Raw genomic sequence first — 24,753 nt, forward strand, 5'->3', positions numbered from 1 at the left:
CGGGGGAAGCCTGTGCAGGAACAGGCTAGGGTCACGAGAACGGGGTAGTCTGAGGGGGTTTTCACCTCCCGCCCGGCGGGCGCCCAACGGTCAAAGAGGAAAACCCGCCTTCTTGACAGTCGCTGATTGGCTAAAAGGCGGAGTAGCCGTACACCGGAGGACAGGGAGCGGCGCGATCACGCAAACACAGCGCTCAGGAGGTGATTGGCTGCCGAGACGCAGCGCTGCGCTCGTGGGCGGCGATTGGCTAAGAGCCCGTCCCCTTATTACGTGAAGGTGATTGGCTGAGAGGTCTGGCGCCCTTTTTGCTCTGGTGGCGGCGGGGTGTGTGAGTCCGTAAGAGGACAAGTAGAGTGCTGCGTTCACCGTCCGTCCCTTCAGGGCCTCCCCGACGCTGGGGACTGGCCAGGTGACCGGGGAGGGGCAGATTTTCGGTCACTATGGTGGGCGTATGGAGGAAAGGTCGCTTAAGGAGTTGTCCATGGGGCTAGGGATCAGATTTCTCACCTCAGTGAATGGGGTGGGGGGCAAAGTCCCGCTCCTGGCTAACTAGGTCTGGAGGTGGTTCTAGGGAACATACGTAGCCCCTCAATGACTAGAGGCAGGAGGGCCTTTCAGTAGCTAGGTATGGGGAGGGGATGATGGCTTTTAGAGTCTACAGGCCTCAGCAGGCATCAAATATGTGTCATGAATCCATGAGGGCTTGAACTCTTCCACCCCTTTTCTAGCATATGTGGATCCTCAGGCTCACCACTGAGGTAACAAAGAAGGTGGTTCCTATGCAAAATAAATTTGCTGTGGCCCTCCAGTTGCCACCATTTTTGACAATCTCAGCAGGGAGCTGAAGGATTGAATGAGCAGGATCATTTCAATGCAATGGTGTGCCATTGCTTCAAAACTGTACAGCAATGGTTGCAGAACCCATCTCCTGCAGGAGGCGTTTGACACCTCGGAGAGGGCATGTTTGAGGCATATTAGCAGGGCAGTACACGGAAGATTGCGTTCGTGCTGTCTGCTGTTCCGGTGGGAAAAAAAGAGAGGAAGGGCTTAAATTGCCAAAATATTCCTTGGAGCCTAGCACATTGTTGTGGAGTTCTCTGCTTGGTGTCTCCTCTGAATCACTTGTTTTGATCCTCTCACCTACAAATCTGCCCCTGGTTTTTTTTTGTTTTTTTTTTAATGTTTTGTCTCCTCATATCTGTTGATATCTGGCTACTCACCCCTCTGCCACCTAAGGGGGGGGGGCGTGGATCTTTTGTTTTTTTGCTGGGCTTTACTGATCCATACCAGCTGTCAAATACATTGGCTCTTTTTCACAAGCACAGAATTATCAGATGCTAATAAAGACCTCTTATTGAGTGTAAGGTTTCTAAAACTAAAATGGAACAGTTGAAACTAGTTGAAAATTCATTAAGATAAAGCAAAGAATTGCTTGAATGCTAAAAATAATCTAGGCTTTAGGTGAAGTCTTAGGGCTTGATCTTATGCCCATTGACATCAAAAGGAGTTTTTTCCATTGACTTAATTGGGTGCATGGTTGGTCTCTTTGAACAAAACATAATACTTCTTGTAGTGCCCCACTCAAATTTTTAGAAATTCTAATGTACTTTCTTACATTTCTTTGACTAAAAATTAAACCATGCTTGTCAAATCAATTGTAAACTGTACTGGAAAACCCATTTTAGTCATCTGTATTTTTTTCTGATATTTTGCTCCTTTGTTGTACAGCTGATTATGTGAAGTTGCCAAAATGCCAGCTAGACGTGAGGTGCAGGTATGTATTTCTAAGGTAGGAAAACGGTGTTTACTGTGTATTGGTTAGTTGTTGGTTTAAATTAATTAATTTACTACCTTTTCTAGTCCTTAGTTATAAGTAAAGATTTAAGTATTTAACTCTCATTAACTCCCAAATTCTACAGATTTTTAAAAAATATTTTGCTATAGGTTTATTATTTAACATTTGAGCAGAATTGTGTGCTTATTGATGTAGAAAAATATAGGAATACTAGGTCAAGAATTCTAGTTCCTTTCCCCAAGGATTTTACAATGTGACAAATTAGACAGTTTGGAAAATTGAAGAATGTAAGAAAATCAGGTATTCATTGACATCTGAGATGTTGAAGTAAGCTTGTATCACTATATATTGTTCTTGTTCATTTTCAAATGATAGCCTTTCGTCACAATAATAAAAAAGCTATGAAATGCTGGACAGACTACACAATCTCTGAGTGATCCTAGGAACGGGACAAAGCATACCAACCTGTATTATTAATAGAGCCCTGCATGGATAGAAAATTTGTATGCGCATCGGGTCCATGAAATATGATCCATGAATATAAAGCAGATATCTGCAGATTTGCAGGGCTTTAGATATAAAATTTGGATCCGCATCCATCCACGATCTGCAAAAATAGTCCACAGATTTGGATATCTGTGGCTGTAAAGCAGATATCCAGCAATTTGCAGGGCTCTAATTATTAGGTAAACTAGAAAATTAAGAAAATACCACAGAAATAAGATATATTTCTTCCAAACCTTTTTATTTTAAAGGACAGGTATACACTTTGAAATGAATAAGGTGCTGTAATGTTACTGTTTAAAAAAAAGAGATGAGGTGGGTGAGAGACAAGGTTTCCTGAGGAAGAGCTCTGTGTAGCTCAAAAGCACCCACCTTGTTTCTCTCACTAATAGAAGTTGGTCCAATAAAATATTACCTCACTCTCCTTGTCTCTCTAATATTCTAGGACCAACACAGTTACAATAACATTGTATACGATGTTTTAAAAAGTTGTATTAATTTTGCAAACTTTTTGGGAATTTTATTTTCAGCTTGAAACAATTTTTTGTGAAATCACTATTTTAAATTCAGAACCATCATGTGTTTTGGCGTGTCATATATAATTGTACAGTAGACAGAATTTTGATGGTACTAAGTAAGTAACTAATATTAAAGATAGAATGTCGTATTTATGCAGTCCAATGATTCTATAGGCCTGATTCTGCAGTAAGTACATGAGTAACTTTAGTCATGTGAGTAGTGAAGTGAATTCTACGTAGTTTTGGAATACTTGGAAAAATGCATTTTTCTTTACATGTTCAGCTTTCCTTTTAAACAATGGTATGGTAGAACTCAATGAGATTACTCACAAGTGTAAAATTGCTCATGTGTTCTGGTGTTAGCAGGATTGGGCCCTGTATTTGATATTAAAGATACTGCATAATTAGTTCTATGGCATAACACTGAGAGGTAGCTTTTTAGCACTGTCCAAGTAGTTGAAGTGCTAACATTGTACTATATGAATGTTACTAACAGTTAAGGCTAACTGTGTTTAACACTTATAATTTTAGATTATATTTTCAAAGAATAACTGTAAGGAAGGTGGACAGTGTGAGTCCCGGTCTTGCTGCAATTGAAATCAGTGGAAGTTTGCTATTGACTTCAGTTGGACAAGGAGCAGGCTGTTGCTTATTTAAAAAATAATAATAATATTTTTTGTTTGATTTTAGTTGATGCCAGGCTAATAAGAAGTGACAATAACCAGTGTCTATCAACTGCTGTCTTTTTCTCTTCACTTAGACATCTGATCTTGCAAAGTGTCAGTGTTCTATAATGCACTTTTCCACATACTTTCAATATTGTCATATTTATATGGAAAAGCACCACATTGTTAGCTAAGGATCCTGAAGAGGAGTGTGTTGAATTTTTTTTGTATCAAACCTTGTTAAAGTAATATAAAATCTCAACATATAGTAATGTAGTTATTTTTTTGTTTTCTTTGGCAGTTGGAAAAATGCATAGATGATGCCACAAGAAAAAATAACTTCCAGTTATTAGAACAATTTCTGCAAACAGAAGACTGTGACATTATCTCTCATAAGTGCAGCAAACAGTTTTTCAACAAATTTGACAAACTTATATGTCGGGTAATTCGCTTTTTGTTTCAAAAAGTTCCAGGCTATTATTGCTTGTGGAATATTGCAAAAAACATTATGTGGGATGGTCTGGATTACATCAGCAATTCACTGGAGAGCTGAAAAATAATAGAGACATCAAAACTCAGGGTTTGATAGGGTTCTTAAATTAGTATTTCTTTCAGAGAATGAAATATTCGTTACTAAATATCTACTATTATCTACTGCTCAAATTTCTGTTATTTCAATACACTGACCTTCGGTGCTTTGTCATTTTTCACATTTGGCTGGTAAAGTATCACTTTTCTATCTGTACTAATTTTCTTAATACTCTTCCACCATCTCAATTTATCTAAGGGCACCTTCCTGTGCTCCTTGCCCACCCCAAGTTCCCACAGAGATCATTCTCTTCCCTTTTCACTTCCTTTCAACAAAGAACCATGGGTTAGATTTTCAAAAGTCCTCTGCCTTCATAGGTAGGACCATCTTCCAAAAGAGCTCAGCACCCAGAAGCTCTCACCGAGAATATACTTATTCATCTTATTCAATGGGAACTGCTTGGTGCAAAGTATTTTTGAATAATCTGCCCAATTATTTAGGTGCCTAAACGGGAGCTGTTGTTTGGTGCGTTCTTTTAAACATTTGGCCCCTTAGACTCATGTGATCTCTGCCCACTTAAGGCTCAGTCATGCATTTCTTTTGCATCAAAAACTCAGTGTGTATGTGCAAAGAGAGGTTGTTGAGAGCTTCTCCTCCATCATAATCCCTATGCAGAGGCCAGCCACAATGAAAGTTCTTGCACTCTTACTGGGCTAGTGCTTCTGTTTGCTCCTGCCTCTAGTCTACAGAGATATCTGAGAGGAATTTGGGGCAGAGTGTGGTGCACAAAGGAACACTTGGTTCACCTTTAAGGATGATGCAGTGTCTGCCCTCCTCTGAGTGCCAGGAGATACTGCATTTCCCTGACCTCCCTCAAGGGCAGTAGATTCCACATTGTTCCCAACACTTGACTGCCTTAATGCCACAATTTAACTCTGATTAATTACAACACTAGAAGTCTGCTGGTTCTAAGGCTACTAATTAATCTTTCAGGTAATTTATACAAAAGTTTTATGTTTGTCTGAGCCATTGAGAAGAAATTTCACAATTATATTGTCTGTACGATCTGTATTGCTACAAGAATATAGAAGAGTTTTTAGCTGCAATGCTATGCTTGTATATAGCCAGCAACCTAGCAAAAAAAGTCTTGTTCATGCCACTAGCGTTTTTTCTTCAAAAAGATCTTCCTTTATGATCACAGTATACTTTGGGATATTTGAATCAATCACACTACATTATATTACTTTTCCTCTGTAATGGTGACCTACTTCTTACTTGACCATTCTAAAGCACCAAATAAATTCCATAGCAGTCATATCTTTTAGTGTTACATTCAGAGGAGTTTACAATGGCATTACAGTGCTTTCTTGTATGTATCACTTTAATATCAATACTCCACATGTACAGTTATTCAGTAGTCCTGTGTTAGAAACACAAATTTAGAAAAAACACATTTCATTTTAATATACGTTAATTATACAAATTTAAACATAATTAAATGTGATTTAAACTTCTAATTGAGTTACAGGGTATTTAGAAGAATGTCAGGAATCTATCTAACTAATTACAGAAAAGACAATTTTTTTAAGTGTCTTGAGGTGTTTTAACAATTATTGTGACAGGTTTTTTTTCTATTTTAAACAAATGCATTTTTATTTTTGAAAGTTTTACTTGTTTACTTGTTCATCCTGAGATTATTCGTTTGTTCCTGAGGTAAGGTGATTCTCTCCCCAGGCAGAAAAACATTTTCATGTATACATAAATTAAGATTAGTTACCTCTAATTTTTCAAGAATAAACCTCAACATACTGCTTGAAAATATGCAATTTTGAATGAAAGCTTTAGATTTTATTTGGTTTTACTTTCTTTGACACTAAAATTAGATATATCTAGTGACCTCCAGTGGTAAAGAGTTGTAATGAAAGCGTATAGATTACAACTGAATCATTGAGGCACCGCTCCAACATTTAACAGCAATTCTCTCTCTCTCTCTCTCCAACTGCTTGAAAGAGAAATATTATCCAAGCATATGTAATAATTTATGAGAACAAAAAAACATTTATTTTGCTAAATGAAGTACAGATTGCTTTATATTGTACACTGAAGCTTCTATTGGTATTTCAATTTTAGGAACTTGACAAACAAGAAGTCAAGAATGTTTCAACGTTGCTAAATTCTCTTCAGAAATATGGTAAAAATATCATCATACCAGGTGGAGACGGTTTTCCAGCAATGATAAAATATGGTCTTGTTGAAAAGATAAGTATAACAAAAATCATACGTATTGCACTATAAAGCATATATAATGCTATGGGTAGTTTAATAAGCAAACATTTTTTTTCAAGACTGTCAGAAATTTTGTTAATTCAGAAATAATTGAAGACCAGAATAACTGATTAATCAGTTCTAAATATTATACAACAAATTATATCTTGTAAAGAGATGCTGATACAGCACAGTGAAGTCTTCATAAATAATGTAAGGTGTAAAGAATTAAGATATTCTAGTAATTATTGTAATAACAATGATGATAGATATTTCATATGAGCTTTGTTCCTGGCTAAATTAGGAACCTTTTGTATTTTTGAAAAAGAGAGAGAAGAGAAAAGAAGTTCTGTTTTAGGTTTTCATAAAATACTGCATTAGTGCCAAAAGCTGGAATTTCCTGGTGCAATGTGTTAATAAATTTTGCATTAGAGCTAGCAATAGGCGCCTCAGATCTAGCACCTTCAAGGGGTTAACATACAATTTCAGTTAATTACTACCAAATCAACCTTTACAATATGTGCACCAATCCATGACTCAAACCTGTATATTCATACTGATACTATATAGACCACTTCCAGCTTACATTCAGTATCTGTTTCGCTGAATAGAATTAACAGTGGTAGCCTTAGAAAAATGTTTGCCGCTGGCTTGTTTCTCAGTTGCTTTCAGAAAAAATAGAAAAATGACAAGATGGGTGATAATTGCATGACTCTATTCACATCTATAGACAAATTTTCAGCCAGCCTTGTACCCTCTCCCACTTTTTTGTGCAAACAATAGCAGTCACAAAACTGGGCACATAGTTATTGTGAGTACAAATCATGCAGTAGGGTATGTAGTTACAGAAGTGATCACTTTGATGGGTAGAAATCAGCTGTATTTTCTTAAGTATATATGCAAAATTGGAGGCTGCGGTTGTAATCTACTCAAAGAAATCTGGACACTTTTAAAAATAGAATAATCTGGAAATGTATACTACAAAATATTGCTAGTTTGCTTCATGTTTAATAATAAAAGTAATGTTTTTCCATTTACATGGTTAGTTGGTTTGAAAAGGCAAAAGAAATTCTGATATTTAGAGGAAATGAAAAAAATGAAGCACTTACAAGTCTAATTGAAGATTTCTTCGATGTTTTGATGGTAAAATATTTCATAAACCATTTTATAAAATATTAAGCATGTATTTATAAAAACAGTGATTTAACAGCAAAAGACATTTTCAAACATTCTTTTCCTACTTAATTTTCTTTTTCACCTAATGTTGCACTGATGCAGTTTTTTACAAAAATAGATTAGAAGCTTATTTTGTTAAAAAATACTATACTTGCATTCAGACTTAATTATTCCATATGTACAGGAAATACTGCCTACTAATAAAAGACCTGACCATGCAGGTGCTTAGTGCACAAAATTTCCTACCTTATCCTATTAGTTTATCCAAAAAGTAGTAGCAGTGCATGTCTATTAAGTCTTCGAGGCCCTGATCATGCAACCAGTTCACATACGTGCCTAAATTTATGAAGAGAGACGAGGTAGGTGAGGTAATATCTTTATTGGACCAACCTCTGTTGGTGAGCGAGACAAGCTATCAAGCTATCCAGAGCTCTTCCTCTGGTCAGGGAAAGGTACTTGGAATGTCATAGCTAAATACAAGATCAAACAGATCGTTTAGCATAAGTAATTAGCGCACATTCAAGCTGTGACACTGAGTGCCTTTTCCCAGACCTAAAGAAAAGCTCTTTGTAGCTCAAAAGCTTGTATCTCACCAACAGAAGTTGGTTCAATAAAAGATATTACCTTATGCATCTTGTCTCTAATTTCATAGGACTGACACAGCTACAACATCACTCCATATAACTTTATGCAGTCATTGGCACTACTCATGTTCATAAAATTAAGTGTGTGCATAAATGTTTGCACCATTAAGGATTTAATTATTGACATGTATATTCTATATTGGAATTGGCAAAGGTTCAGAAATCATGCAGTAGGGTACGCAGTTACAGAAGTCATCACTTTGATGGGTAGACATCAGCAGTAGGATAAGTTCAGAAAAGGGCAACAAAAATGATTAGGGGTATGGGACAGCTTCCATATGAGGAGACATTAATAAGACTGGGATGTTTCAGCTTGGAAAAGAGACAACTGGGGGATACGATAGAGGTCTGTAAAATCATGACTGGTGTGGAGAAAATAAATAAGGAAAAGTTATTTACTCCTCATAGTACAGGAACTAGGGGTCACCAAATGAAATTAATAGGCAGCAGATATAAAATAAACAAAAGAAAGTATTTCTTCACACAATGCACAGTCAACCTGTGGAACTCTGCCAGAGGATGTTGTGAAGGCCAAGAGTATAACAGGGTTCAAAAAAGAACTAGATAAATTTGTGGAGGATAGGTCCACCTATGGCTGTTAGCCAGGATGGACAGGGATGGTGTACCTAGCCTCTGTGTGCCAGAAGCTGGGAATGGGTGACAGGGGATGGATCACTTGATGATTACGTGTTCTGTTCATTCCCTATGAAGCACCTGGCATTGGCCGCTGTCGGAAGACAGGATACCGGCTAGATGGACCTTTGGTCTGACCCAGTATGGTCGTTCTTATGACAGATATATTAAAATAATATACATGTTTTAGTTGTGGGAGAGAAATGTAAAATCTGAACATTGACCAAATATTTTTAGGTATATGGACACAAAGTAAATTATTCTGCATCTTAATATGTAAAGTGTTTAAAATGTATTCATATTCTCATTTTATTATAGCTTGTACATGATACCAACAGTGAAGGTATGTACAAAAATCAGTATTTAAGTTACTATTAGTTTGCTAATCCTATCCACTTTTTGATTGATCACTAATGAAATAGCTTCTTTATATTACTGGCAAAGGATCTGATCTAGTCAAAATCAATGACCTTTGGTACCATGTGTATTCTGGAAAGTCTTGGATATTTGATCTACTATGGAAATCCCCAAACAAACAAGCATTTGTGGAGCTACCTAGAAACATAAGAGCTCAAACAAATAAGCTTTTAAGTCCTTGAGAAATTAAAGCTCCTCACTTGCAGATGCTAGTGTGAAGCTAGCAGAAAGTGTTCCCACAGTATGTTGAAGCACTTCTCCTATGTGGTCATGACTGAACTATGTGCATACAGCATTGTGTTTTGCCAAAGAAGTGTGACATTTGTTAAATTGCTGTAGCAACTAATAAGCACTTTCTTTTTCAAGTATGTGTCCATGAGGATCTCACACTATATGGGCGAAGTCATAATCTTTCAAATCAGTGTCCATTGGGCCACACAGGTCCTCGTGCCCCCCACCCAAGATCATGGCAGAGTGGCTGCAACTGTTTTTGTTTCCTCTTACTGCCCATGGCAGTGAAAGGGAACTAGTGGTGTGTGCCTGCTACCCTTTAGAAGATTTCTCTTCTACTAGTAGTTATCTACTTACAGTTAAGTTTCCCTAAATACTTCTCCTTTATTGTTTTGTTTAACTGATTCAGATGAAAAAAACAAAACAACCCCAATCCTCCACCCCCAGATTTCCTAAATTTTTCCTGTCTGATCAAAGGCACATCCCATCAGGAGCGTTGCTGCAGATCCCATGCTGCAGCCTTGAACTATGTCCATCAGTCATTCACTCAGCTGGGCCTCATAGCTAACTATAAAAAATCATCTCTCATTCCCTCACAGACAATAGAATTCATGGGAGCTGAATGCAACTCCTAACTGGCAAAGTCATATGTTTCTGATTTATCTCTTCAGTTGATAATCACCAGTATCAAATTGAATCCAGCAACTATAGTACGGAACTATCTCAGACTTTAGGTCACCAGTCAGCCTGTACTTGATGTTGCTTGCCAGGCTTTACCATCATCTATTACAAGCTTAGCTAAGATTGGGGTATTGCCCTATGAGACATCAAATGTGTATGCAGATTGTTGTTTCATCACACAGTCTGTGATCTCTGAACTGAACACCTCTCTCTGACCTCTAGACATTTCAGAGAGAGGTCTTTCTCCTACAAAGACACTGATCATGGATGCATTGGGGACAGGTTGGGACATGCATCTTGCCACTTCTAAATACCAGGAACCTGTTCTCAAAAGGATATGACTCTTCACATACATGTTCTGAAGTTAAGAGTAATCAGAGTAGCTTGCATGGCATTCTATCCTGTCCTGTGGAATTCCACAATGCAGATTCTCACGGACAACACATCTGCAGAGTACTCTGTAAGCAAGCAAGGAGGTGCTGCTCATCACCTCTGTGTCAGCAGGTTATCAGATTATGGATATGATGTCAACAACATGGGATAACCTCAAGAACTCTTCATCTCCCAGGAGTCAACAACAATCTAGGAGACTTTCTTAATAGACAATCCATGACCAACTGCAAAGGATATCTGAAGAGCTCCATCATCAAGCCAATATTTCACCAGTGAGGCCATTCAATAATAGTCCGGTTTGGTAGCAGTGACAATGTAGAATGTCCAGCCTTTCGTTCTAGGGCAAGCATGAGCCCTTGAACAAAAGAACCTTCCTCATACCATGAGATCAAGGTCTCATGTATACCTTTCCAATCCCCTTGATTCCCAGAGTGGTGTACAAGATCAGGCAGGATGTAATTATACTAATCCTGATGTCTCCATGTTGTCTGAAACCATGCTAGTTATTTTCTCCACATGTCTATTCAGCCTCCTATACCACTTCCAGTACAAAAGATCCTACTGCAAAGTAGGACGCTTTCCACAAGGAAAACTTATTCCTGTAAATGGAAAAGATATTTAATCTGGACAGCTCAATACAATCTTGACATGGTGAAGGCCCTTACTTCAAAGACCCTGGACTCTATTCTGCATTTAAAATGTTCTGGGTTATGGTAACTCTGCCATTTATGCCCACGGGTCAAGGTAATGCATAGTGCAGGCCTGACCCACTACTATTTAAAAGGTTCTGAGCTCATGTTTGTGGGGCACGTGCATATCTAGAGTTGAATCCACACAGATGACATCTCAAAGAACCTCATCTATAAGGTAAGCAGCCGCTCTTTGTGCATTTTAACTGCAATATATGGAATTTAGGATGTCGGTACACTAAATATCAGCGGTCTTGTGTGACTTTGGAAAGGAATGATTAATATGGATAGTTTCATTTGTAAATAAAAACATTTTTATTGGATATATAATAATGCTAGACTTGTGAATATTGTTGAAAAACTAATGTGTGCAAAACCTCTCAGTTCATGGATAAACTGCTTTTTAACTTTTTTTTCTTAATTGATTAGGTAAAATACAAACATTAGAAAGCTTTGTACTGAGAATATGTACCCTTGTTGCTGATGTAAGAATCAATATTTATATTCAGCAAGAGGTAAAAAAAAAATTTAACCAACATTTTTATTAGTAGGCATTTAACAGAAGGTTGTGAATTTCCTTAGTAATTTAGCTAGACATATACTGTGAAAAGGGGAAGAACAAAATATTTGTAGAAACATTTAATGATCCTGCCATCTCTCTAAGAATGTACGAAAGTTTACTTGCCTAGACTAAAATTTCCATTTTAGGCAATAAAGTACAAAGCATATGCTATTTGTTATACAAATACTATAGTGATAAGCATATACAAGCATATAAAATAATATGCTATATTGAAATTGCCAGAAGTATCTTTCTTCAAAGTCTGTTAATGAAAAACGGTTAATAAATTGTGTCTGTAGTATACAGTATTATACTTAGTATGCGTTCATGTCCATAAAATATCTTGGGTGAAATCGTGCCCCTATTGAAATCAATGGGAGTTTTCCCATTGAATTTAATAGGGCCAGGATTTCATTCCTTGGGTATGAAACTATTATAAAATCATTACCTTTTATAGAAAGACACACTTCATTAAGGACTAAATTTTCAAAAGTCCAGCCTTTTTTATGGATTCATATTGCCCACATTTGTTGCATCCATAAAAATTGCAGGTAATTTTTGCTCCCGCAATGAATTGTAGGCACCCTGATTTACATCAACAGGTCAGGATGTTGGCCTTTTAAGTACTTACATTAGTGTCCGTGTTAATGTAATTAATTGAAGTCCGATTGTGTTGCTTTGAATTTACACTAGTGTAACTAAGATCAGCACCTGTCACTCTTTTATTTTGCGTTGTGTCAAAACTTTAGTTATTTAAACACGTTCTTTTCTACTTCATATGTTATAAACCTACATCACTGTAAGCCCACAATGTAAAGAGAGAATAATTTAAAAACCTATTAAAAAAGTTTAATAGTGTGTTTCTTTGTAAACATATTCTTTTTTCCCCTATCTTTAGGCTGTAAGAAAACTTAATTCAATGCTTGATACCATGCCTCGAGAAGCCAGAAAAAAAATTATTTCCACGAAGGAAATGTTGCTTGTCATGTAATTAATTAATCTTTAATATACTTTTTGACATGAATATATTGTTTACGTAGTTGTGAAGAAAACTTTTTACACCTGACTATTTTATTGGAGCCATTTATAACTGTACAAATATAGGCTCTATTCAATCCATGATTGCCTTTATCACTACGTAGCAGATGGAGATTGCACTTTAGTCTAGGCAGGTAATCCTTCCTTGGATGCTCAAATCTGCCCTTCTCTCAGTCATAGTTAGGGTCCACCTCACCTGATTGTCCTAAAATAATTGGTTCTTGGGAATCACTTAGGAGTCTTTATGAATGCACTGATTGGAGGGTAGATTGTTCATCCAGGGAAATGTCTTGAAAGGTCTGCATAGCCAAAAGAGAAATCTCCAGGCTGACAGGTCAGAAACAGAAGTGGAACTGTCATCCTTGAAGAAAGATGCATGGAGTTGGTGGAAAAAATATTGTGATTTCAGAGGGGTGGAATGAGGAAGAGAGAAGGAAGCTACTAGCACCTTTTTCATATGAGAAGACCCTCTCCATGGGGAGGGATGGTACTGCTATATTGGGTCACCTCCACCCCCCCACTTTCCCCAAGTGGATTTGAAATGAGTTGCCTTTCATTTCTTCCCTCAACTACAGGTTTTCTTCTTGTTTCTGTTTTTAAAAAAATCTCCAGCATGTGGGACTTCTCCCAGTTTCCTCTGGTGGACATGGGGTTGGAAATTTACAGTGGCTCTAAAGTTTTTTTTGCAGAGCCCCAGCAGCATGGCAGAGGAAGAGGTTTGGATTGAAAATCTAAATCTTCTGCACAATCCAGGTTGTCAAACAGAACAGGGAGTAACACCATGTGTGGAGTGGGAAGGGGGAGGCATGGAGAGTTCTACAGTTCTTCTCCACCACCACCATCCCCAGAGACTTAGAACAAAACAGGTGCATCTACAGGTCTTTCACACACAGTTAAGGATGCTCACTACACATTTGGCCAGTAAATTCCTATATTTTAAAATTACTAATTTATCCTGAGCCAAAACCACTGCTGTTTCATAGAATATATGTTGGCCCCATTGAAGTCAATAGCAAAACTACCAATAAGTTCAGTGGGACCAGGATTTCACTCCATATTTTGAAAGTTAAACTCTGATGCCAATATAAGCTTTTCTTATGTACTTTTACATTGCCATTTTATTTGGGTCAAACTGAATCTTCTACATTGTTTATTTCACAGGAATGATATGGGAAAGAGAATTTTAGATGCTGGAGGTAAGCACAGAACCTCACTTAAAAGGTTCATTATTAAACTGTAATTATTTTGATGTTATATACCCATTAAAAAGCCTGGCAATAAAAAAAGACAAGACTAGCAGTATTCAGTCATCTGAAAAATGTATTTTTCAGAATGGCAGTTTAAAATGGCACATATGCAATATTAATATACATTTAGAAATTTTAAAGCATTTGGAGTATTTTAGGAATATATGTAATGCTCCATCAGTCCCTCCTGGCCTTCTCCACCATAGAAGTTCCAAAATGAATTGATATAGTGTGGACCTTTGAGGACCATTATCTGCCAGCACAGGTTAGAGCAGCCTTGAGAGTTAGTTTGTCTCCCAACAACTTCTGGTGGACAGTAAGCTGGTATATAGCCACCTATGACGCTCTCACCTTCCATGTGTGAGTGCTGTTCTGGTGCACCTGGGGATCTAGCCTGTAATACTTATTTTTGAATCGTAGTTTCTTTAACAGCTTTATAGCCATTTTTTGTAGGACATCACTGCATTATATGGTGGCATTTTATTTAATATCAATGTAAGAACATCTAAAGTGTACTTTAGTTTCTTTTTAAGTTGCAATAGCTTTGATTTTTTTATATAAGACCTTATGTTCAACAATATTAGTATCTGTTTCCTACATATAAACTTTTAAGCTTGGCATTCTGTTTAATAGTGCTGTTCCTGTAAAATGTATTATAGACTATGACTTGCAAGTAGCCATTACTGAAGCTTTATGCAGAATGACATCAGAAAAACAAAGAGGAGAACTGGCATGCCAGTGGTTTTCTATGGAGTTTGTGACCAATGCATTTAAAGGAATTAAGGACTCTGAGTTTGAAACAGTAAGTCAAAAAAAAGCACTAATTATTTTCAGAGAGAGAAAATGTTGCATTACTTAAAGGTGCTCTGCTTCTTAATAGGACTGCAGAAAATTTCTTAACCAGGTGAACGGAATGCTTGGAGACAAAAGAAGGTAAATGAGTATTGCTAAAGGAAAGAAGTTTTCTGTTTGGAATCGAATGACTATTCAGAAACAAAAAGTCTGAAACCTCCCCCCTTTTTTAATGAATTCTGAGCTATAATAATATTAGCAGAAGAACAGGATGCTGCTCTGTTGCAAAAACAGCAAAAGTGCCATGCACAACTATAACATTTTAGAGTCAATAAATAGCAAATATAATGAGAAATGCTGAGGGGTTTGGCATATGTTCTTTTATATATCTGTTATCTTTTATAACTAGATGCTGGGTTTATAAAATTCCCACGTGTGTGTTTAAAAAAAGATAACTTAAAGTTAGGATTGTTACGGAATAACTATTACAAGAAATACATACAAAGAGTATTACAGTTTTTAAAAATAACTAAGAAATAAGAAACAGAAGTGTTCAGTTCTCTCTCTTTGGCGCAAGATGAATGGAAACAAGGTCATACATGCATTGTCTGCAATCACATTCTTTATGTCTCCATTGCAAGATCCTTAGACTTTGTAGTCCTGGAAGAAGGTGGCTCTCAAGTACTGTGGGTCAGATTATCATTGATTCCAATAGACTTACACCAATTTACATCAGCTGAGAATATGGCTATGGCTATATATCACTTATCCCATGATTCCTTTTATTTAGGCTATCTTTAGACTGAGATAATGCACTAGTCCAGGATGATACCTGTTGGAGAGGTCGGACCTAGCAGAGGTGAAGAAATATATATATGTTGAGGGTACTCCACATGTCACTTTAGTCTTATGAGTTGGCAGGATAGTTCAGTGATTATGTGATATGCACTCACATCAAGGGTCTATTCAGTTCTTATTTTAAAATTATTGCAGCCCAATTCTGTTTTTGCTTAAATTGTGAGGGTGCATTGTGGAAAACTGGAAAGTAGTTATATTTTTATAACTATCATATGCCCTTCAGTGTATCTGTGTCATAGTATCCTGCCTGAATGCATAGTTAGATGAAAGGAGTTGTTAAGGAAACCAGGCAGGAAAGATAAAACAATGGCTTCAGTGAGGAGCTGCTTCTCAAATGCAATAGCCAGATTTATAGCCATGAAGAGGGACTCTTCAGATCCGACTCTGGCAACTGGGCTGTTTGCCAAGGCAAAGACCCTGGAAGATCAAAAGACCTGACCACTTGAAAAGGTTCCACTGCAAGGGTTGAGGGAGTGGTCAGCATGCCATGAAGTTGACACAGAGTTTGTTCTGCAGACTGGCAGAGACCGATTGCGAGCCAGGGTCATAGAACCTTAAAAATGTAGGGCTGGAAGGGACCTCAAGAGGTCATCTAGTCCACCTCCCTCCTTCCCCAAACAGAAAGCAGGCTACAATCTGATCTCCAAGAGAATGGGAGACACCAAAGCTAAGTCATGTCTACCTAGGGGCTCAAGGGGAATGGCAAGCATGGATAAGTCAATGTATATAGGTCTTTTTGTTCATAGAATCATAGAATATCAGGGTTGGAAGGGACCTCAGGAGGTCATCTAGTCCAACCCCCTGCTCAAAGCAGGGCCGTTTGTTACTTTAGTCCTCTTCTCTAAGCATTGTGTACCTATTGGCAAAATAAATCATACTTTGTTTTGGAGAAGCTGCTTCTGTGTCACTACATAGTGTTGTTATCCAGAGGCTGCCAAGGGAAAACCCTTCCAGATGCCAAGCCCACTGGGCCAGCTAAGTAATATGGTTAGCAACCAGCGGCAGGATGTAACCCAAAGACAATGTCAGAGAGTGGTTGGGCCATGGGACCCCATCTCAAAGAGAAGTGGAGGCACTAGAGATGCACTTGGGGGAGAGGGAAAGAAAGGATCTCCGCAACAGCAGCCAACCCAGTGACTGTGACATGCATACATGTAATTTTTTTACTTTTTAGATGGCAACTTTTGGATAGTCCACCTTCCTTGACTGTCGCACTGATTGCTTTCAACTCTTTTTCTCTGAAGTAGAATTTTTTGGCAGCGGGGAGGGGAACTAACCCATTATTTTTATGTTGTTTTAGTCTAGGCATAAAGTAATGTACATAATTTTGCAAAAAGATTTACTAAGTATTTTTCTTATAGGGTTTTTACATATCCTTGTTTGTCAGCAATCCTTGATAAACATGAGGTAAATTACAACTTTATTGTGAATTGTATAGATTTTCCCTTAATACAACTAATGTATAGTTCTGTCTGTAAGTAGAGAACAATTGGAATACACAGAGAGTAAAACAAAGATTATTTTAAAGTGCTGTACAGACATCTTGTATGTATTTAAGGTTTGTTTAAATTACCTACTTTTGTGTTATAATACATTATTTTGGGAACCTCCTGTTCCTTCTAAGTTAATTTTTTATATATTTTAGCTACAGATACCTTTGGATGAAAATCTTGAAGAATTTTGGATTGATTTTAATGTTGGTAGCCGAAGTATATCCTTCTATGTTGCAGCAGATGATGAAGTAAGCTCACTTTCCCTGATCATATGGAAAAAAAGTTTTCTTTTCAAAGAAAACAATTAGCCCGGAAAGGGACATTCTCAGCACTACTGTGAAATTGGAGAGTGTATTGCAAACCAGTACAGTTCATTTTAAAATAAGTGCTAAGTGGAAATACATAGATGGTATCTCGCTTATTCTTAAAACATAAATATTAAGAGCAAATGGATGGCAAGTACCAATTTACAGCATTATTCCATGAGGTTTTTACATACTTGGAAATTGTGTCCCACATTTTGTAATATGTTTATGCACACAATTTCCTGTGTAGTTCTATGCCTAAGTTGTTTGACAATCTGTTTTATGTGTCCTCCTTCAGATAGGCAGTGGCATTACTGATCGATCAGCCATAACACATCAGTTCAACTTCAGTTGGGATTCTTTCATTTGCTAAATCCCTTACATGTTTTTTCACATCAGATGTGTACAACTTCAACATAGTAAAAATTACAGGCTGTTAAAACTAAGAATTTCCCTTCTGAATCTAATTTGCAGCTGTTCATTGCTGAGTGGGTCTGCATCAAATGTTCTAATTTCATCTTTGGAAATGTCACTCACACCAAAGGAGTCAGAGTGGGCACTTCTGCTTTTCAAGTGCTGATCCACAGGGTTCCTAACATTCAAATGAAAGTCGGCATATCCTGGAGATAATAAATTAGCAACCATATTCTTTCATTGATAGCTTTAATCCTCTCACCTATTGCTTTAGGTATACAAGAAGCCCTTTATATGATGGAAAACTCAAATTGCTGCTTTAGTTAGTGTTTTCATCAGAAGTCATTTTTTATATTATGGGGCTTCTGAATTTAGGAAGTTCAAGATTTTCTCTAGGTGAATAGGCATATGACCAGTACACTCAGTTATTCTTTTTTCCTTGAAAAAAGGTGAATGACAATCTAACTTTATTTCAAAAGAAAGAAAATGTGGATAAATCTACTGATAGTAGGAGTTGAATTTATCTTTGATTTACTCCTATTTCAAAATAGCAATTTATTTTTTATCCACCTTCCTTCTAAACTGTATAACTGCCCAAAAGCACCATAATGGTCTGACCCTAAAGTTGACCCAGTAATTGCAACTTCTTCCCACGAACCAAGTCATCTCTGCCTTTGATATGGCAATATGGTTAGCACCTCTTGATGGAAGTATGATAGGACTTTCAACATAGATTTTAATTTCTCTGTTTAAGCTGCCAGTTTTTATTTTTCTGAACTGAGGTGGTCCTGATCAAATCTCACATGGTATGTCTACGATGCAATTAGGCAGCTGTGGCTGGCCAATGCCAGCTGACTCGGGCTTGCAGGGCTCTGGCTGCAAGGCTGTTTCATTGCAGCATAAACTTCTGGGCTTAGTCTGGAGCCTGGGCTCTAGGACCCTGTGTGGTGGGAGGGTACCAGATCCCGGGCCTGGGCTGGCACCCAAGTTCTGGGAACCTCACAAGGTGCTGGAGCCTCTGCTCTTGCCTGAGCCTGGAAGTCTATACTGCCGAAGTCCCGGGAGCCTGAGTCAGCTGTCATAGGCCAGCTGCAGGTTTTTCATTGCAGTGTAAACATACCCACTGTCTTTGCAACATGCCTCTTTTTTCTGACAATTCCACATAGGGTTCATGCAGTTTGTCATATGATGGTGAATGTGTCCAGAAAAGTGTTTTGTTCAGACCTTCCTTGAAATACTAGTTTTATTTATTTGCCTATTTAAAGTGATCATCTGTCTGGGAAAGATACAGCTGAAGTATTAAGGTATATGTCATTGGACAAGCGATCTGTTCTTCATTTGCAAGATAAAGATGTTCCTCATAGGATTGCCCCTAATTTCCAGAGTAATAGGATTGCGCTCAAATCTTTAGTTTCCATGCGCTTCACGAATTTTGTCATTCACTTCTTCTGCACATCTGCAGTACTCCAAGTAGGACCCCGGGGGTGGGCACTTTAGCTTTATTGATGAGGCATATGCTGAGATTAATATTGACAGATGAGTGATCTTTAAGGAATACTGCATGCATTTTGATTCACTTAGCATACTTCTTCTTTGCTCTTATGCACAGATGGAGGAGAGTGCTTTCTACACTGTATGGCATTCTTTTCATATTAGACAGATGTTTCCATTTTATTGCAAGAGTTTGTAAAATGTTGGCAGGTCACATATATTTGTATAGAATTTTTGGAAAATGTGGGAATCCTTCATTGCTACGAGGACTGAGTCTTGTATTTCAGAGGCATACCATGCTGAAGAGATAAGCTATTTTTCACAAGTAGGGCTATGATTGCTTCCTGGACAGAAAAGGGAGAGCCCATCCTAAGAGTACTTTTTAGAATTCCGTTTGTTCATTTATTCTCTGTGAGAGGTTAGCTATTCTGTTTCAGCAGCCACTAGATGTGTTACTGTTGAGACTTTGAACTCTCTTGAACTTATTCTTTTATTGTCCTTTGCCCCATACTATCTCACACTGTTGCCAGATATCATAAGTTTTTGTACTGGTGAGTCTGAGAGTTCAGATGTGAGAAATACCTTTCCTTTTATAGAATTTTAGTTTCTGCATTTCAGCTCCTTCATTCAGAATACATTCTTTACATCCATTCCAGTTTGTTCTGAATTGATGGATTTGAAATATCTATAAAAAATTTTGTGTCACAAATGTCTTGATGGTTCAGGATATTATTGTTAAAGAATAATTGTAATAATGCATATTTACATTTAATTGATTTATCATTTAATGAGTTTTTATTTTCAAAACATCTTGTTTTTTGTTTGAGGATCAACAATGGGAAACAGTCAGCATACCTGAAGAAGAGGTAGAAATGTACAGTCTTGAAGGTACTGACACACATGAATGTATTCTTTTACTCCTAAATTATTCTGTCTACCTAACTATAAATTAATTTGATATTCTGAGTTACTTTGGATGAAATCCTAAAGTCCTTACTCAGTTCTTAAATGAGCAGAATTCTCATTGCTTTCAAGAACTTCAAACCTATGGATTTGTTGTTAGTTGCGCAGTTGCTCTGCAAAATGCATGCTTAATTTCCTTGTGCAGTTACCACAGCTGCATACATATTTTGGGTGACTGTTCACAAGTGGCTAATTATGATTTCTTTGCATCTACCTGATTTGCATAATTAATTATATTTGGACATGCACATTAAATATACAGTTTTGATTTATTTTAAAATGTTATAAAATTATTTATAAACATATATTAAGGAAAAGCCCACAGCATGAAAGAATGATGCATTATAAATTATAAAACTCTTCGAATCCTGATTTATGAAATTATTGCAAAATTTTGGAAAATATAATGGTATTGCAAGAATTTTATTGGGAGAATAAAATTAACTTGTTCTGCTATTATAATTGTTGTGACAGGGAATATAAATATTATTGGGCTTGATTTCTTCAGTGCCTTGTAGTCACTTAAACCTTTACAAAACGGGTGCAAAACGCTATCAGATTGGAAATCTGTACTCATGTACAACACTGTCAGTATTTTACACCCACTTGTCATTTTACCCAGGTGTTACCAACTACACAAACTGCAAGGCAGTGAAGAATCTGGCCCGTTTTCCAGAAAATTATAAAAAATGTAAAGAATTAAGCCATACATTCTACAGTACTTATTTATTAGCCTGAAAACACAGTAAATATCTTTTAAAGTACTTTATTTTTTAGAAAAATAATTATTTTTCCATACAGTTGAACTTTGAATTGTTTCATTTAAATATAATCCAATTTAGTTTTGATTAGAGAGCAGCAGGTAGGCAAATTGATAACTCTAGAATTCAACTGAGTTTCATGTTCTTTCAAGTGCTAAACAAGAAGTGTTTGAAGACTAATGAATGCTTCATCTTTGTGCAGAAAAAGAGTCAAAGAAGTTACTAACAATAATTCTAAAAAATCCAGTAACTGTGGGTAATCAAGAAGGGGAGCAAATGTTCCTATATTTTGATCCTGTCTTGAAAATCATGGAAGTGGTCCGAAAAGTTTATGGTGCAAATAAATGTAAGGTAAGACTTAAATTTTCTTCCTTTTTCAGCATTTTCTGTCCAACTGAAAAAAAAAAAAAAGATTTCACTGTGGATCTGTTATTTTAAGATGGTTTCTTTATTGATATTGTTATGTATTGAGATGCTTACTAACGTTTTCACAATAGATGCTCCAGCATTTCTATTATAAGCTTTTCTGTTAAGGGTTAACAGCTTTTAAAATATACTGCAATTGAGTTTAGTGGGCTATTTATAATTGGTGTTTAATTGGACATGATAGAGGTTGAGACGAAGATTTATAGTATTGTGTGTCTGAAAAAATGTATGTGCAATTATTGGATGCACGTAAAGGCAGCGAATGCATGCACATGGACATTTAACTGTGTATTTGCCATGCATTTACCACTGTTATGAGCACAACCCCAGTAATTGTGCATGCAAACTAGCAACTCGGTAAATAAATGTGTGTGGTTTTTGAACAGGGAGGGACCTTTTTCCATTCTATTAATCTGGGCATGAATTAATGTTAAACCAAAGAATTAGTTTAAATCAGTATGTAACAGGGCCGCCTCCTGTCTAACTTGCCTAATCGGCTTCATAGACTGTACAGACTAATTAAATACAAACAAGAATTTGGAATTCCTGTGGTGAAAATTTTTTGTCCATTTTTATTTTATTCTTTCTTAGATAAGAAAAGGCCTTTCTAAAGATTCCAGAGATTCCTTCTGAATTTCATTCTCATTCTTTTCATTGTCATGTATTTCAGTGTACCACATTTCTTACAAGTGAATGTAGACCAACAACCTTGCCATACAAATCATGGACCATATTGTCCCATCCTTCTCTGCAGATGGAGGGAAAGAAAGCAGTCAAATCCTGGTGGGGGGAGCCTCGGTAGGAAACACTGCTGCTTTGGTGGCTCCCTCTCAACCTTGCAAAAGTCTCTCTGTAGGATTTGGGTTCCTTGAGTTGGGAAAGAGAAAGAATGGTACCACAGATGTTGCCTACATCACCTCTCCCATAAAGTAGCGGGCTTTCTGGGAACATAATAGTGCATTCTTTTTTAGGACATTAATAAACCTCACCCACCTCCATGATGTGGAACATCCCATAAGGGGAATTCTAGTACCAGTGGCTTCCAGAGGAATCACTGACTGCACTACGGCAGGAGAATTTGCTCCCAGGAAGCCAGAAGTTTCTGTGACCCAGAGCCATTGTGGGACTCCACATAGATGACCATGTGCCTCTGGATATCCTAAGATTTGCTGGTTTGAAGAACTTAACTCCCTGTTACTTGTGTGGATTAGCAAACTGCTCTTCCCTAACCTCCATCTTATGGAAGAATTCATAATAAACTCATCTGGTGCAAAGTTGAAATATTTTCCCCTATGTGGGAGTAACCTGAGTTGAGGACTATATAACCCTATGAACTTAATGTTTTATTTGTGATTCATATAGAAAAAGACAAGAAAGATTAGAAGATAGAACAAATGTATATTTTACATTAATTATTTGTGTTTTGTAGGGATTTACCAAGAAGCAAGCCACATCAGTTGCCAAAACATCAGTTCATATAATTTTTGATGAAAGTGGATCACAGGTACGTTACATAGTTCTGATTGGAAAATTATTTTAATCATGGGGATTTTCAGCCCCAAATCATGTGTCTTTTCAGGGGCCTTACACAGTTGAGAGAGGAGACAGGCTGTCATAAATGATGCATTTTGTTAGATGGATTTCTCTATTGGTTGTAGTCATCATGATCAAACCTAAAGACATTTAACATGGTATTTCTCTTATGTTGATGTTCTCCAATAGCCAGCAATTCTCTTGCTTATGAGCCAGTTTGGTTGTTACAAATCATGATAAGAACAGATGGGCTTTTAAGGCAGATAGTAAATGGTTGGAAGATAGATAAATAACTAACATAACCAACTTTTTTTATTTTGTTTTCTTAAATAGAAATCTTGTATTTATTTTTTCAAAAAGCTCCAGCAACATACAAATCATAAAGCTATTTAGACAAAATCTATGCAAAGAAAACTCACTGAGTAGCTATGATAACAATTAATATGATTCAGGAAACTTTATACATAACCATATTCAGGATAGCACTTAGACGTTTTCCTGAATAAGAATGCACTTAAGCACATGTTTAAGTGTTTTCCAGAATTGGAGCCACTAGTCTTCCACACTCCTTAAATTTCCCTCCAGTGGCAGCAATGATGGGAGTTATGCTATAGACGGGGCTCCAAGAAGCAGCTGGCATTTTAACAACTAGGTTGTCTAACACTTTTATAGCAGGTCTATTCAAATATGGTGGTACCACTCGCAGATCCCAGTGCATTATTTGTAGTAGCTGCTGCTACTATGAGTGGACCTAGGTCACTGGGAAATTTTAGGAGGAACATTTAGAATAGACAAGGCCAAAATACACAGATGTAGTAAATCTGTGTGTGTGGGGGGGGGGGGGCGGGGAGCTACAGAGGAAATCATTAAAACATTCTAAGTCAGGAACTTTGAAAGCAAACCAATCTGAGTAGAGTTTTTAGTGCCCCATTTCCTTCCTACAATTCATTCTGTATTTTTCCCCTCACCTTTTCGTGCCATGTTCCACATAAACCCCTACTCACCTTGCAAGCAGGAAGACAGTCATGAGAGAAGCTGCAGTGGTGGACCAGAGTTACGTACAAAAGATTGTAAGCAGTGATGAACCCAGCAGTATTATTTAGGGCCTGTTCTTGCAAACTCTCCCACTTGTCTAGTCATACTGCATGTGAAAAGTTTAACAGACGTTAACAGGGCTACTATTTAAGTAAGGTTTTGTGGAATTGTGCGCTTTTTATTTATTTTAAAATAATATATTAAAATGACATGTGATGTCATTTTTCCCAAAATACTGAGTAGGTTCTTGTACCGGAAAGTCAATTGTCACCTTGCTTGAAAGAAAAATCAGGAATGGAAGGGAAATCCAATAAGTCTGTAAAACAAAAACTTCCTGTACAACAAAGGAATCGGAATAAAAAAACTAACCAAGAGAACTGCAAAAATATTCAATCTAAGGTAAGTATGTTTATCAAAACAGAAATAGCATAAATAAAAATTAAATTAAATTCTCGGTTATAGAGTCATGATTAATATATTGTAGTTACACTGCAGTTCATAGACTTCAAGGTTAGACAAAACAGTCATGATCATCTAGTCTGACCTCCTGCACTTTGCAGGTCAGAGAACCTCACCCACCCACTCCTGTAATAGACTCATAACCTCTGGGTGAGTTACTGAAAACCTCAAATCATGATTTAAAGGATTCAACTTAAAGAGAATCCACCATTTACTCAACTTTAAACCAGCAAGTG

General features: G+C 37.1%; 1 protein-coding gene across 1 annotated transcript in view; it reads left to right on the forward strand.

Annotated features, from left to right (window-relative positions):
* The first annotated feature begins 317 nt into the window (after positions 1-317).
* SYCP2 (synaptonemal complex protein 2) overlaps positions 318-24,753 on the forward strand; it is a 60,371-nt gene continuing 35,935 nt past the window's right edge. The window contains exons 1-17 of the mRNA XM_084645208.1: positions 318-409; positions 1,729-1,774; positions 3,784-3,924; positions 6,142-6,274; positions 7,319-7,419; positions 9,048-9,072; positions 11,570-11,655; positions 12,601-12,689; positions 13,902-13,936; positions 14,647-14,789; positions 14,868-14,920; positions 16,999-17,044; positions 17,283-17,378; positions 20,168-20,228; positions 21,267-21,415; positions 22,920-22,994; positions 24,302-24,457. Of these exons, the coding sequence (XP_084501334.1) occupies positions 1,751-1,774; positions 3,784-3,924; positions 6,142-6,274; positions 7,319-7,419; positions 9,048-9,072; positions 11,570-11,655; positions 12,601-12,689; positions 13,902-13,936; positions 14,647-14,789; positions 14,868-14,920; positions 16,999-17,044; positions 17,283-17,378; positions 20,168-20,228; positions 21,267-21,415; positions 22,920-22,994; positions 24,302-24,457 (1,413 nt within the window). The 5' untranslated portion in view covers positions 318-409; positions 1,729-1,750. The remainder of the gene's footprint in view (positions 410-1,728; positions 1,775-3,783; positions 3,925-6,141; positions 6,275-7,318; positions 7,420-9,047; positions 9,073-11,569; positions 11,656-12,600; positions 12,690-13,901; positions 13,937-14,646; positions 14,790-14,867; positions 14,921-16,998; positions 17,045-17,282; positions 17,379-20,167; positions 20,229-21,266; positions 21,416-22,919; positions 22,995-24,301; positions 24,458-24,753) is intronic.

Source organism: Lepidochelys olivacea, assembly GCF_965140295.1.
Source record: "Lepidochelys olivacea isolate rLepOli2 genome assembly, chromosome: 13".
Classification (NCBI taxonomy): domain Eukaryota; kingdom Metazoa; phylum Chordata; order Testudines; family Cheloniidae; genus Lepidochelys; species Lepidochelys olivacea.